The sequence below is a fragment of the Neofelis nebulosa genome, chromosome 5, assembly GCF_028018385.1.
Source record: "Neofelis nebulosa isolate mNeoNeb1 chromosome 5, mNeoNeb1.pri, whole genome shotgun sequence".
Taxonomy (NCBI): Eukaryota; Metazoa; Chordata; class Mammalia; order Carnivora; family Felidae; genus Neofelis; species Neofelis nebulosa.
Window position 1 is genome coordinate 103,576,797 of NC_080786.1, and position 15,119 is coordinate 103,591,915.

At 35.7% G+C, this 15,119-nt stretch overlaps 1 protein-coding gene across 1 annotated transcript in view; it reads left to right on the forward strand.

Moving 5' to 3' along the window:
- Nucleotides 1-15,119, forward strand: part of MORC1 (MORC family CW-type zinc finger 1) — a 165,242-nt gene that overhangs the window by 111,305 nt on the left and 38,818 nt on the right. The window contains exons 18-20 of the mRNA XM_058732533.1: nucleotides 8,168-8,233; nucleotides 9,966-10,211; nucleotides 12,827-12,931. Coding sequence (XP_058588516.1) covers nucleotides 8,168-8,233; nucleotides 9,966-10,211; nucleotides 12,827-12,931 — 417 coding nt within the window. The remainder of the gene's footprint in view (nucleotides 1-8,167; nucleotides 8,234-9,965; nucleotides 10,212-12,826; nucleotides 12,932-15,119) is intronic.

Here is a 15,119-nt window from a genome sequence, read left to right on the forward strand (position 1 = left end):
GGTGGTGGTTGGGAAAGAGGGGTAAATGGTAACAGGTGGGCATCAGGGAGGGCACTTATTGGGATGAGCACTGGGTGTCATATGTAAGAGATGAATCACTGGGTTCTACTCCTGAAGGTAAGACTATAGTGTATGTTAACTAACTTGAGATAATAATTAAAAAACCTAAGAAAAAAGAAAGTAAGAAAAAGAAACAAAAGGCATTCAGATTGCAGATGAAGAGGCTAACTGTTTTTCTTTTTAGTTGTGACAGTTTATGTACGAAGTCAGATGGTATCTATAAAAAAGGTACTAAAACTAGTGAAGGGAGCTTAGCAAGGTTGCAGGGCACAAAATTAGTATATAAAAATCAACTATTTCTACATACTAGCAGCAAGAAATTGAAAATTAAAAATACTATGTACAGTAACATTAAAATATATGAACTACTATAGGAAGGAGAGTCAATAAAAAATTTAAAAAATATGTGAAATACTTAGGGAGAGATTTAACAAAAAAATATGCAAGGCCTGTACACTGGAAACTATAAAACATTGCTGAAAAAATCACATGAGACAAATAAATGGAGAGATAACCTATGTTCATGGGTTTGCAGATCCAATATTGTTAAGATGTCAGTTCTCCCCAACTGGTCTATAGACTTAACCCAACCTCAGTCAAAATTTATGCAAGATTTGTTTTTGGTAGAAATTGCAAACGTTCCCAAATCATGTGGAATGCCAACAGTAATCAAAATAACATTGAAATAGAACAGTTGGTGGACTGACATTACCTAATTTCAAGACTTAAAAACCTGCAGTAATCATGACAGTGTGGTATTGATGTAAAAGGAGACAAATAGAGCAGTAGAATGAGAATCCAAAAATAGACTCACACATATATGTTCAGTTGTTTTTCAATAAAGGGACTAATACGTTTCAGTGGGAGAAAGAGCAACCTTTCAACAAATGATACCAAAACACTTGGATAGCCCTATGTCCCCCAAATAATGGACCTTGACTCTTACCTCAGTACTAAAATTATCTTGAAATGGGCCATAAGCTTAAATGTAAAAGCTTACATTTAAAACCACCTAAAAGACAAATTATGGTCTGTCCAATCAGTGGAATACTACTCATCAGTAGAAAGGAATGAACCACTCATCCACACAACAACACATATTAATTTCAAAATAGTTCTTCCCAGTGAAAGAACCAGAAAAAATGCATAATTTATGATTCCACTTAATCATTCTAGAAAATAAAGGTAATCTATATTGAGAGAAAGCAGATCAGTGGTTGCCCATGGATTGGATGGGGGTAGGAAGGGGTGTAGAGAGGGCCAAAAGGAGCACAAGGAAACTTTTGGGCATGATAAGTATGTTCATTTTCTGGATGATTATGATGACTTTATACATATGTCAAATCTTATCACATTGTACACTTGAGTTATGTGCAATGAATTATATGTCAAATTATATCTCAATATAGCTGGAAATGTAAAAAAAGTTGACACAGATCAGAAGGAAATTTTACACACACATTTAGAAACAAGTTTTTACTTAGTAAAAAATATTTTTTAAAAAGTTATTTTTATGAAGGAAGACCTCAAAGAAGAAATATAAGTATTTAGGAAGAGATGTTGAAATACGAAGAAACAGTGCAATTAAAAAATGATTTGGTAGAACTCAAGGAAGAAATAGGAAAAATAAATCATACAATTGGAAAGAATTACAAAGTCAGATTATCACTCTGATAAACACAGTGGGAATATAAAATTTTTAATGTTTATTTTTGAGAGAGAGAGAGAGAGTGTGCACAAGTGGGGGAGGGGCAGAGAGAGAGGGAGACAGAATCCAAATCAGGCTCCGGGCTCTGAGCTGACAGCACAGAGCTTGACGCAGGGCCTGAACCCATGAACCGTGAGATCATGACCTGAGCCGAAGTTGGATGCTTAACCGACTGAGCCACCCAGGTGCCCCAACACAGTGGAAATATAGAGTGGGGGTCAGCACACTATTACCCATTAACCAGATCTAGCCCACTACCTATTCATGTATGGCCCTTAGACTGAAAATAATTTTTATGTTATTGGATGATTGAAAAAAGAAGAACATGCAACAGAGACCGTAGTGGTCTACACAGTCTAAAATATTTACTATCTAGCCCTTTACAGAAAAAGTTTGCTATCCCCTGGTATAGAGGATAAATGTGAAAAAGCAAATAAAATGAATAGAAATTAAGAAGGGCTTACTTATAGTTACAAAGAAAATGATAATAGAAGTGGAAAAAGGAGATTCAGTATTAGCATAATTGGAATACCCAGAGAAAAAGTAAGGGAAGGACACACTTTTAAAGATATAAGTCAGGAAAACTTTTAATTCAAACAAAACCAAAAACCTTGAAGCTACATATCTGAAACAGTACACTGCATGGTAGGGTAAACTATCCCAGAATAGTCAACAATAAGATATCCTAGAAAAGTTACTCAACTGTACAGTAAAAGATGATATGGTTCGATGAATAGGCATAAAGATCAAATCACTTATGGAGACAAAAAAGTTCAGATTGGCTTCAAATTTTCTACAAAAATAAAAACTCAGCTCAAGTGATAGGAAGTAAAAACTATAAGATTCTCAAGGAAAGGAGGTGTAAACCAAGAATTTTATATTCAGCACACCATTCTTCAAATAAAAAGCCTACAAACAAAAAGTTTTGAAAAAAAGAATCCCTTTTTGAGAAAAACAAGTAAAGATCAAATTTCAGCCAGCCAAGAGACATCTGAAAATTCTATACCAAAAACCTGAATATAATCATTTACTGTATTTAATTATAGGCTATAGGCTATAAATATAGTTAAACTGTAGTCTCAAACATATGTGACATTAGGTATCAAACTGAATGTAAATGCCCTGGCAATGTAGAAATTCAACTAACAAAACAAAAGAAGCCAAGGATGAAAGGTGAATGGTGATTTGTTCACCATAGAAGATTTGTCTGTCATAGAAGACCAAGAAGTATCACTGAAATTTAAGCATACTTTTCCGTACTGATGTAAATACTGAGAAAGAGAATGTCAGTAAATATCAGACAGCAGAAGAAAAGAGAGGAGACGAAATAAACAAATTTTATCTTCGTCCAGAGTAGGAAACTTATAGATACTGCCTCAAGATGGAAAGAACTAAGAATAAGAGTTTTATAAAATTATCATTGTTCAGACATCAGACAACACAAAGAAATAAAAGGCATCCAAATTGACCAGGAGGAGGTCAAACTCTCACTCTTCTCAGATGACATGATACACTATATGGAGAATCCAAAAGATTCCACCAAAAAAACCTGCCAGAACTGATTCATGAATTCGGCAAAGTTGCAGGATATAAAATCAATGTACAGAAATCATTTGCATTCCTATACACCAACAATGAAGCAACAGAGAAATCAAGAAATCGATCCCATTTACAATTGCATAAAAACCCATAAAATACCTAGGAATAAATCTAACCAAAGAGGTGAAAAATGTATACACTGAAAACTTAGAAAGCTTATGAAAGAAATTGAAGAAGACAAAAAAAAAAAAAAAAAAAGGAAAAAAAATTCCATGCTCCTGGATAGGAAAAACAAATATTGGTAAAATGTCTATACTACCCAAAGCAATCTACATAGTCAATGTAATCCCTATCAAAATAACACCAGCATTCTTCACAGAGCTAGAACAAACAATCCTAAAATTTGTATAGAACCAGAAAAGACCCCAAATAGCCAAAGCAATCTTGAAAAAGAAAACCAAAGCAGGAGGCATCACAATCCCGGACTTCAAGCTGTATTACAAAGTTATAATCATCAAGATAGTATGGTACTGGCACAAAAACAGATCAATGGAACTGAATCAGGAACCCAGAAATGGACCCACAAATGTATGGCCAACTAATCTTTGACAAAGCAGGAAAGAATATCCAGTGGAATAAAGACAGTCTCTTCAGCAAGTGGTGCTGGGAAAACTGGACAGTGACATGCAGATAAATGAACCTGGACCATTTTCTTATGCCATACACAAAAATAAACTCAAAGTGGATGAAAGACCTAAATGTAAGACAGGAAGCCATCAAAATCCTCAAGGAGAAAGTAGGCAAAAACCTCTTTTATCTTGGCTACGGCAACTTCTTACTCAACACATCTCTGGAGGCAAGGGAAACAAAAGCAAAAATGAACTATTGGGACTTCATCAAAATAAAAAGCTTCTGCACAGCGAAGGAAACAATCAGCAAAACTAAAAGGCAACCAATGGAATGGGAGAAGATATGCAAACGACATAACAGATAAAGGGTTAGTATCCAAAATCTATAAAGAACTTATCAAAGTCAACATCCAAAAAACAAATAATCTATTGAAGGAATGGGCAAAAGACATGAACTTCTCCAAAGAAGACATCCAGATGGCCAACTGACCCATGAAAAAATGGTCAACATCACTCATCATCAGGGAAATACAAATCAAAGCCACAATGAGATACCACCTCACACCTATCAGAATAACTAACATTAACAGCTCAGGCAACAATAGATGTTGGAGAGGCTGAGGAGAAAGAGGATCTCTTTTGCACTGCTGGTGGGAATGCAAACTGGGGTGCAGCCACTCTGGAAAACAGTATGGAGGTTCCTCAAAAAATTAAAAATAAAACTACCCTACAACCCAGCAATTACACTACCAGGTATTTATCCAAGGGATACAGGTATGCTGTTTCAAAGGGACACATGCACCCCATGTTTATAGCAGCACTATGTACAGTAGCCAAAGTATGGAAAGAGCCAAAATGTCCATCAATGGATGAATGGATAAGGAAGATGTGGTGTGTGTATATATATATATACACATATATATACATACATATATATACACACATATATATATACACACACACACAATGGAGATGTATATATATATATATACACACACACACACACTGCAGTATTACTCAGCAATCAGAAAGAATGAAATCTTGCCATTTGCAACTACGTGGATGGAACTAGAGGGTATTATACTACCTCTAGTGAAATCAGCCAGAGAAAGACAAATATCATATGACTTCACTCATATGAGGACTTTAAGATACAAAGCATATGAACACAAGGGAAGGGAAGCAAAAAGAATAAAAAAACAGGGAGGGAGACAAAACATAAGATACTCTTAAATATGGAGAACAAACAGAGGGTTACTGGAGGGGTTGTGGGAGGGGGAATGGGCTAAATGGGGAAGGGGCATTAAAGAATCTACTCCTGAGATCACTGTTGCACTATATGCTAACTAACTTGGATGTAAATTGAAAAAATAAAATAAAATAAAAATTAAAAAAAATTATTGTTGGTAGCCACTAGGCAAAAAACAAAAACAAAAACAAAAACAAACAAAAAACCCACAACCTGCGTTATATCAGGTAAAACAAAGAAAATGGACTGTATCATTAAAACCTTAAGACAAATTATAAAAACAAAATAAAATAATATGGCGACTAATACCAACCACATATATGGTATCAACAAATGTGAATGGCAAACCGTATGTTAATACAGGGCAAGGAACTTTAGGTTACATCACAAAGCAAAGTTCAATCCTGTGCTATACACAAAACATGCATCTAAAATGACAATTCAGAAAAATTGAAAATGTTATTTCAAACAAATGTACAAGTATAGTGGCCCAGCTTAATATCAGTTTGGAAATCAAGGGGAAAAAACATTAAATGTCCAAGGAAGGGCATTTAATTAAACTAAAGTCTTCAATATACAATAAAGATGTATCAATTACAAATCTCTCACATCAGCTAATGTAGTGTTGAGTTCCATAAAGCAAAAACCTACAAATGGTACATGGAAAAAGAGTCAATCGTGCTAGTAATAGGAAACTTTAATTTTCTCTCAGCCTAGAAATACAAAACAATCCAACATCTATGATAATAAGGTATATATAATTGATATATACTCTGTACTCTCAAAATAGAGACTGTACTTTTTATCAGTGCTCTTGAAATAGTCACAAGGATGACTGTATGCTGAGCCACCAAAAAGCCTTGTGGAGACAATCAAAGTTACAAATGCATGTACCTTTTGATCCAGAAATTGGACTTTTAGAAACTGATTACATAGATGTACACAAATATGAATTAACTATTTACAAAATTACCTATTTTACACATCATTACAACATACTTTGTAGAGTACAATATTAAGAAGACTTAAATGTTTATTAACAGGTCTGGTTAAATAATTTTTTATACAATTTATTGGAATACAATACATCTGTAATAGGAAATGAAGAAGCTTTTTAAGTACTAATGGAGAAAGATCTCTAGGATGTATCCTTAAGTGAAAAAGCAAGATGCAGACTGTATGTATAATATACTACCATTTTTGCATACCTCAAATCTGTGGGGAAAACTTATTTATATATGCTTCCGTATGAGGTATAAACAGATGTCTGGAAAGATAAACAGAAAAGTAACAGCAGTGGAATGTGAACTGGACAAATGAAGAATGGAGTAATCAGGAGATTTTTAAAAAATACGTACTTTTAAAAATGTATATTGCTTCATGTGAATATATTTTCTACATAAACATCTAAAAAGAAATAATGCCATGGGGGCATAGAAAATAAAGCAATTAATTCTCCCTTGGTGGATGAGGGGGAAGTGAACTAGAAGCAAGAAAAACAAGATTATAGAAAATTATTCAATCAAGAGATGATAAAAAGCTTTAAACAATATGGTGACTTGAGGCTAGTGTAAAATTAAAAAAAAAAAAAAGATTTAAGGGAAGAAATCCACAAGACTTTATCACTGATTAGGTGGAGAGGGTTGAGGGTGATGATTAACCAAGGATAACCTAGCTTGGGTAACTGGGTGTTTGGTGATGTCACTGGTGAAAAGAGGGAATGCATTAGGAAGTACTGGTTGAAAGTGAGTGCAGGTGTAAAAGGAAATAATGAAATCAGCTCTGGAAGAGTTGTCTTGAAGGGTACCAGCAGTTTATAGGATGTTCCAAGAGGCATCCAGGTCTCAAGACAGAGGAAAAGGCACCATTTCAAACTCTAAACCATCCACATCAGAAAATTTTTCAGCAGAGAGCAGAGCCAACCCTTAATCATCCAGGACTCCCAATTTCAGGGGAAATTGGAAGAGGAAAGTAAATTTTATGTCCTAGAGAATCTGGCCACTGAGCTGGTTATCACATTGGTGTTTGTGGCTCAGTAAACATTAATGGCTGTACTACACAAAGGAGGTCCAGACAGGCCCCCTAACCAGGGTCTATTCTGAAGGGGAGTGAACCTGAGCATGGGGTACAGGGCCTGTATTACTCTTTTATCTTTTCTCTGTGTATTTAGTCAACATCTCATCCTTTTAACGTGCCCATCATGACATCAAAATACTAGCCTAAAAGGTACTTATTTTTCAGGGAGAGCAGATGCTTCCTCTCTCTGCAGCTGTGCCTATGAGTAGAATGCAGCATCCAGTTATTAGGGACACAGTTAAGGCCGGTCTACCCTCAGAAGTCCCTTGAGGCTCAGGCCTCGAGCTCTGAACTAAACAGAGCTATTGCTGAGGGTCAGGATTTAGTCCAGATGCTGGGACCTGCAAACAGGGAATAAAGAGTCTCCAGAGAAAGGGGACAGGGGCTGTGGAGACATGTTTGATACAGTGGTACCCCTGAAATTGCTCCTGAGACATCTGATCTGTAATGCTTTGACAAGTCATTGCCTTCTCTTATGTTATCCAGTCATCCCTAATCAGAACATTGTTGCAGTAGATCTACTCTGAAAGGGACCCCTTAGTAATTATCAGTGAGGGTATGCAATCTTTTTGTTTTAATTTTTATTTTTAAATGTTTATTTATTTTTGAGAGAGAGAGAGAGAGACAGAGCATGAGTGGGAGAGGGGCAGAGAGACAGAGAGACATAGAATCTGAAGCAGGATCCAGGCTCTGAGCTGTCAGCACAGAGCCTGATGCGGGACTCGAACTTACAAACTGTGAGATCATGACCTGAGCCAAAGTCACTTAACCGACTGAGCCACCCAGTCACGCTGAGGGTATACAATCTTGAAATGTCTTTAAGAAATGAAGAATATTTAATTATGATAATATTCATATTGAAAGTTACTTTTACTTACATTCATCTGATGATTTTTTTCATAAAAGCCTCAGTTTATACCAACAAGAAGAATCATGGAGTTCACTACTACCTGCCGAACTTCAGCATCTAAGGTGAGTAATTAAAGTAGGATTTAGCCATTTGTGTCATGTTTCCCATTTGAAGGGTAAGACTTCATCAAGGGCTAAATGTCATCATGGTTCAGTTAGTGAAGCACTAATACATATTTTTAATTGCCATTTTTTTTCTTATTAGAGTGATACATGTTTATTAGGAAGAACTTAGAAGATAAAGTATAAATAAGAAAATTTAAATACCCATTGTTCTACTGTCTGGAGATGATGACCATTTTAAATGTTTTAATATATTTCCCATATTTTCTATGGTTTTATATATATATATATATATATATATATATATATATGTATATATGTAATCATATACATAGATTGCTTTAATTTATGGCTATATATCAGCCTAAAAATATGTTATTAATTCCTACATTATTCCTTGTGTTTCCTAAATGTCATATTACATTATATCCTTCAAATGTCTGTTATTATCTAAAATTTAGAGTTTAGAGGGAATATTTTTTAAACTTTAGGGCTTTCTGGTTATACCAATTACACACAAGCATGCACATGCATGCACACATGCAAAACTCTACACTTTTATTTATTCATGTTTTATTTTTTATTTTTTATTTATTTTTTTTAAGTAGGTTCCATGACCTTGAGATCAAAGAGTCAGATGCTTTATCAACTGAGCCAGCCAGGTGCCCCAGAAGTACATTATTTTAGACCAGGTTTAGGGCTGACATTTTAATTTTAATTTTAATTTTAATTTAATTTATTTTAATTTTAATTTAATTTTATTTTTTGAATTTTCCAATCTTTTTTTTTTTTAATATAATTTATTGTCAAGTTAGCTAACATACAGTGTATACAGTGTGCTCTTGGCTTTGGGGGTAGATTCCTGTGGTTCATTGCTTATATACAACACCCAGTACTCATCCCAACAAGTGCCCTCCTCAATGCCCATCACCCATTTTCCCCTCCTCCCTACCCGCCCCCCTGCCCAATCAACCCTCAGTTCTCTGTGTTTAAGAGTCTCTTATGGCTTGCCTCCCTCTCTGTTTGAAACTATTTTTTCCCCTTCCCTTCCCCCATGATCTTCTGTTAAGTTTCTCAAATTCCACATATGAGTGAAAACATATGATATCTGCCTTTCTCTGACTGACTTATTTTCACTTAGCATAATACCCTCCAGTTCCATCCACATTGCTACAAATGGCAGGATTTCATTATTTCTCACTGCCAAGTAGTATTCCATTATATATATAAACCATATCTTCTTTATTCATCAGTTGATAGACATTTGGGCTCTTTCCATAATTTGGCTATTGTTGAAAGCGCTGCTTGCTATAAACATTGTGGTACAGTGCCCCTATGTAGTTATCCATATTTCTTAACAGGCAGGTAAGATTAATACAGGATTGATAAACCCATCCAGCCTTTAAGATAAATAGATTACTGATGTATACGCACCAGGGAACCAAAGGCAAGTAAGTCGCTGTGGGGAGGAAGTCAGGAAGCATATCACATTCTCAGTTTGTACTTTTCTGCCATCTTTAGAATCAAAAGATTTCTGGACTCAGCCCAGCTCTGCTGAATCAAATTCTGAATGAGCTAAAACAGTGCTAAAGTCTGTTTTCTACATTTCTGCTTTTTAAAGTGTTTATTAGTAATAAGTATCACCTCATTTCATAAGGTTTTGAGGGAGATGACAATTAATTATAAATAAAATGGCTACCAAATAATGAAAACATGTTCTTTGTTATTCAAGGAAAATACAAAAACTGAGAAAGTCAGGCCTTGGGGCCAGGACTTGAAGCAGGAGTCTCCTGCGTCCTTTGAGCTTTCTGTCAGCCACAGAGGCCAGAAAAAAAACACAGAAGGGACAGACTCTGAGGTGGAGTACATTGCAGAAGCTAACATTATGAAGAAGTCTATGCAGAAGAAAGCAAAACCTCAACAGCAGAGACGTCCAGCAGCCCTGCCAGAAAATATCAGACTAGCCAAGAGATCTCAGGTGTTTGTTTTTCTTTTCTTAGTCACAAAATGTATAGTAATTCACTTATTCTGGAAATAGCATTGGGTAAAAGTTTTGCTTCATTTTCACATTTTTAAAGCTCTCTATAGCATATACATTGTCATCTGACTTTCCAGGACAGGGTCCCAATTTCTATTTTTTCTTCTCTGTTCTCTTTTGGAGGAAAAGTCAGGTGGCAAATATCAGCACATCAACACAGTGTGTGGAGAGTTCAACCAACTGAAGGACCCCAGAAACTGCCTGGATTGGAAAAGGATTTAAAATCTGTATTTAAGAGAGACTATGCATATAGGATAAGCCTGTAACCTTGAGGATTTTGCATTCAGTGCCTTTATAGCAAAAATGCTTAGCTTTATTTCATAATCGGTAGTTACCCCTCTAGTTGAGATTCTGAAAAATAGGATGTAATGTCGATAATACAATTAAGTGTTGAGACTGATTTTAACAAATGAACCACCACGTAATTCCCAAGTGAGTTTGCTTCTTTTAAAAGACTCACTACACTTTTATTCTTAGAGTGTTACTCTAGCTTAATTCCATTTTGAGAACTTGCTCTTAGATTCAGCTTATAATAATAAGAATACCTCCAACTGAGTGGGCATTCACCTGTGCCAGATTCAGTGCTAAGCGGTTACAGACAATATCTCACTACCGGTTAAAATCTTTTGTTAGCCGAAATTCATTGCCTAGGTTATCTGCCTTCTTCATCGAATTTGATTTCTAATGCCTTTTTAGTCTTCCCTAAAATTAAATTTACCCTTAAAGAGTAGAGATGGGCCACCAGAGAAAATATTCAAATAAATTGCCATAGACACTGGAAGCAATAAACTGATTTGATCAGCAAATATCCACCGAACTTCACCCTGTGTAAAGATACTGTGTTCAGCACTGTAGGAGACAAGATATTTTCAGCATGGTTCTTTCAAAAGGAATTATTCTGAATAATTGTTGTGCTGCAAAAATATCTCACACATTCTTTTGTAAAATCTTTGGCAAATGGTGTATAGACTCTTAGAAAATCTTTAGTGACAGAAACTTATTACCTCCCAAGGTAGCCTTTCTCATTCCATTTTTGGGTAGCTCATTCTCTTAAAATATTTGAAGTCTAGATTAAGAATTGAAGAAGATAGATGAGGAGACTGTGGAATTCTCTATAAACATTTGAAAAATGAATTTAACCAAATTTTAAAGTGCAGTTGAAACAACTTTCAATCAGTTGAGGGTTATTTCCAATAAACTTCTAACATCCTGTCCAGTAAATACACTGAGCATTACCACTACCAGAGGAAGTGCAGGAAGTGTAATTAATTTTAACATTAGCCTAAGTAAATGGAATTAAGAAGGCAGATATGCTCCATGTAAATCTTGTAATGTTTCCCAAAAGCTTGATAAGAATGGCTCTCGCATTAGCTAATGTTTTAGCTTAAATGTACCACAGTTCAGCTTTATTAACAGAGGTAATTAATTAATTGTTCTTCCTAGAGAATGGTTTTTATCACAGTCTTGTATTTCTCAGAAGTTGCCCCTTCCTTTATGCTAAACAACTTTGTCCCCCATTTCCTGAAAGCAAGGGTCCCAATAAAAATAATACTCTTATTGTTTCCTACATCTGCATCTTTTAATTCCTTTTAATTTTCTCTCGATGTCCTTTGTTAATTCACTGAGCAAGCATATACTAAGCATATGCTGGGCCAGGTGCTTAGGACTCAGAGACTGACACAGTTCTTGCTCTCAAGAAGCTGAGAGTCTACCTTTAGCCATGCCAATCAAAGGAGACCTTTCCCTGTATCATAAATGTTTCATATCAGCTGTTTTCCCACCTTTTTAAGTATGAGGATATCTTTTCAAGAAATTACCGCAGACATCTCACATAATACTAGACATGCCTAGGATCTGTTGGTTAAGAACTATATAAAGGGGCACCTGGGTGGTTCAGTTGATTGAGTGTGTAACTTTGGCTCAGGTCATGATCTTGTAGTTCGTGAGTCTGAGCCCTGCATAGGGCTCGCTGCTGTCAGTGAGGAGCCTGCTTCACATCGTCTGTCCCCCTTTCTCTATGCCCTTCCCCTGCTCTCTCACTTGCCCTCCCTCTGTCTCTCTCACTCTCAAATAAAATAATAAAATAAAATAAAATAAAATAAAATAAGAACTACATAAGACAAAGCCATCATAGATATTTTGAAATGAATGATATCTTATGTCCCCCCAGCAACATCTACATAAATTTTAAGAACAATGTGTATATCCATATGAGACATTATTTATTCAGTGTATGGGCAATAATTCAGGGAGATTGTTTGCAAACTACTACAAGCCCTTTGATTCACTGTTGATCCCCATAGTCTACAGCACTCATTTTGTGCTTAATCTGCCTTATGATAGTTTTACTTTATTGTATATTGTCATTTAACTTTTGTAAGTACTTACTTACATCATATACTTCTTGAGGGCAAATATCAGATATTGAATGTCCTATTTATCCTACAGAAGTTTGCTTCTGTGCAGAAATTAACAGAAGCTGAATAAAGGTGATTTAATGTGTACCAGTGATTGCTGCTAACTCTCATGTATTTTTTGTTGATATCCTGCCATAGGTCTCTTCTAGGGAGATGAGTAGGAAGCAGAGCGAAAATCTTGTGCCAGAATGTAAGGCTTTGACCGAAGTTGAAACCAGCGACAGCAATCCAGATATAATCCTGGTGAGATAAATTTTACCGACTAAGTGACACCTTGATATTTATTCTAATTCATGAAGGCTAGAGGAATCCAAGAAGCATGTTATATTAGTACCTCAAAGTAGCTGGAACATTTAATCGAATAACCTAGTTTTTAGGTGAAGAAACAAGACTCAGAAAAGTTAGTTACAAACCCAAGGCTACCTGAACTCGTGAAAATGTAACTGGGATCGTACCTCCAGACCATTAGTCCATGATGCTTTTCGTTTTAGTTGTCAAGGTGAAAAAGCTTTAGTAGTGTATAAATTCATATAAATTATATACATAACTTGAAGGTCATCCTGAAACCTGCATGCCCAAATCCAAAGCATATGACCCTTTCTGTAATTCATATTATAGATCCTCGCCAGAAAGTATAATTCTAAACTGACTTACGCTAGGCCACTGGGAAAAGCCCTAGAAAAGTCTGTTCAAGAAATGCAGATATATTTCTGTTTATTCCCCTAGATTATGTATCCCTAATTCTAACTTCAGTCATCATCAAAGAGCTATGGATCTGACTATACTGTAGATCCCAGCAGAGTTGCTTTGCCTTACTGAGCCAAGAATGAAAGAAAGCCTTTGGTATTTAGGAAGAATTGACCCAAAGACTGGCCTTATGAGGAATACTTCATCTGTGAAGCTATGCTAAAGACATCCCTTTTGTTACCTAGTGTTCTTTGTACTATAATTTAAGAGTTCATTTAGACATTAGAATTTAACGTCAGGAAAAAATCCATTCAGTGCTTCCTTTTATCAGAATATGAATTTTATTACTCACTATAGTTCTCTTTTTACCTTGATCACCAAGAAGCTTATAGCTAAACTTTAAGAATAACTGTAGTCACCTAGATATTTGCTATTTGTTGACATGATAATATAAGAGAGAGTATTTAGAAAGGGGACTGGCCTCATCGTATCTGTCTCTAGGTAAGATATCTCAAAATGCTATTTGGAATTGTGGATTAAGTTTTATTTGCCAGTGAGCCAATAAGGAACATGGGTTTTCGGACTTCAGCCTAATTTCTGTGCCCATCAGCAGAAAATCATCGTCAGAAAGGACATGGTATAACAATAATGGAGGTTTTATTTAAAAAATTTTTCATTATAGAAAATTTCAGACATACTACAGTCAGCTCCTGTGTGCCCATTTCCCAGCTCTGCAGTGACCCACTCACGGCCAGTCTTGTCTCATCCACATCCCTTACCTACCCTCTTACTCTCAGGCATCACATCACTTCATCAATAAACTATCATTGTTTGAAGAAGCCATCTGAAGGATGTGATTTGTGAAAGGGTGCAGGAAAAACCTTTATATCGACAAAAAGGAACAACTAAATCCAGGTTCCGAAGAAAGGGAACACCAAAGTACAGTAGAACCTTGGTTTGTGAACATAATTTGTTTGGGAAACATTCTTGTAATCCAAAACACTTGCATATCAAAACATATTTCCCCATAAGAAACAATGGAAACTCAGTTGATTCATTCCACACTTCAAAAATACTCATATAAAAATGATTACAATATTGTAATATAATACAAAATAATAAAGAAAATACAAAATGCAAAGAAAAGTAAACAAATTAACCTGCACTTACCTTTGAAAATTTTTGTGGCTGGTGTGAGGGAGACGAGAGAGGAGGGTTATTGTGTAGGACAGCTTTCACTATCACTGACGGAATCACTGCTGTCTATTGGCTCAATGGAATCTTTTTCTTTTCCTGCAACTTTAACAAGGAACTTATCCAATGACACTTGCTTTTGCCTCCTTTTGATGATTTTGTGGAAATGTGACATTGCATTGTCATTAAATAGATTCATCACTTGCACTGCTACAGCCTTTTTCAGGTAGTGCTTTTCTATAAAATTTTGCACTGTTTCCCACATTTTACATACTTCCCTAATCTCACTGGAAAAGATGCAGATGTAGACTTCTTATAAAATCTTTCAATTTCAGCCACTTGCACCTCATTTGTACTTCTTGATGATTTCCTTCTTAACTTCCACTGTAATCATCTCCTTCTTACCGCCTTTCTTTTCAACCTATTGATGCATGGGGGGCCATTGTATACCCTCGCACGATGCAGACTACAGTACAGTATAATAAACTTGTGCCATATACTGCATTTAATGTAACTGGCAATAAGGCAGCAGAGGAAAGGGTCTATATCT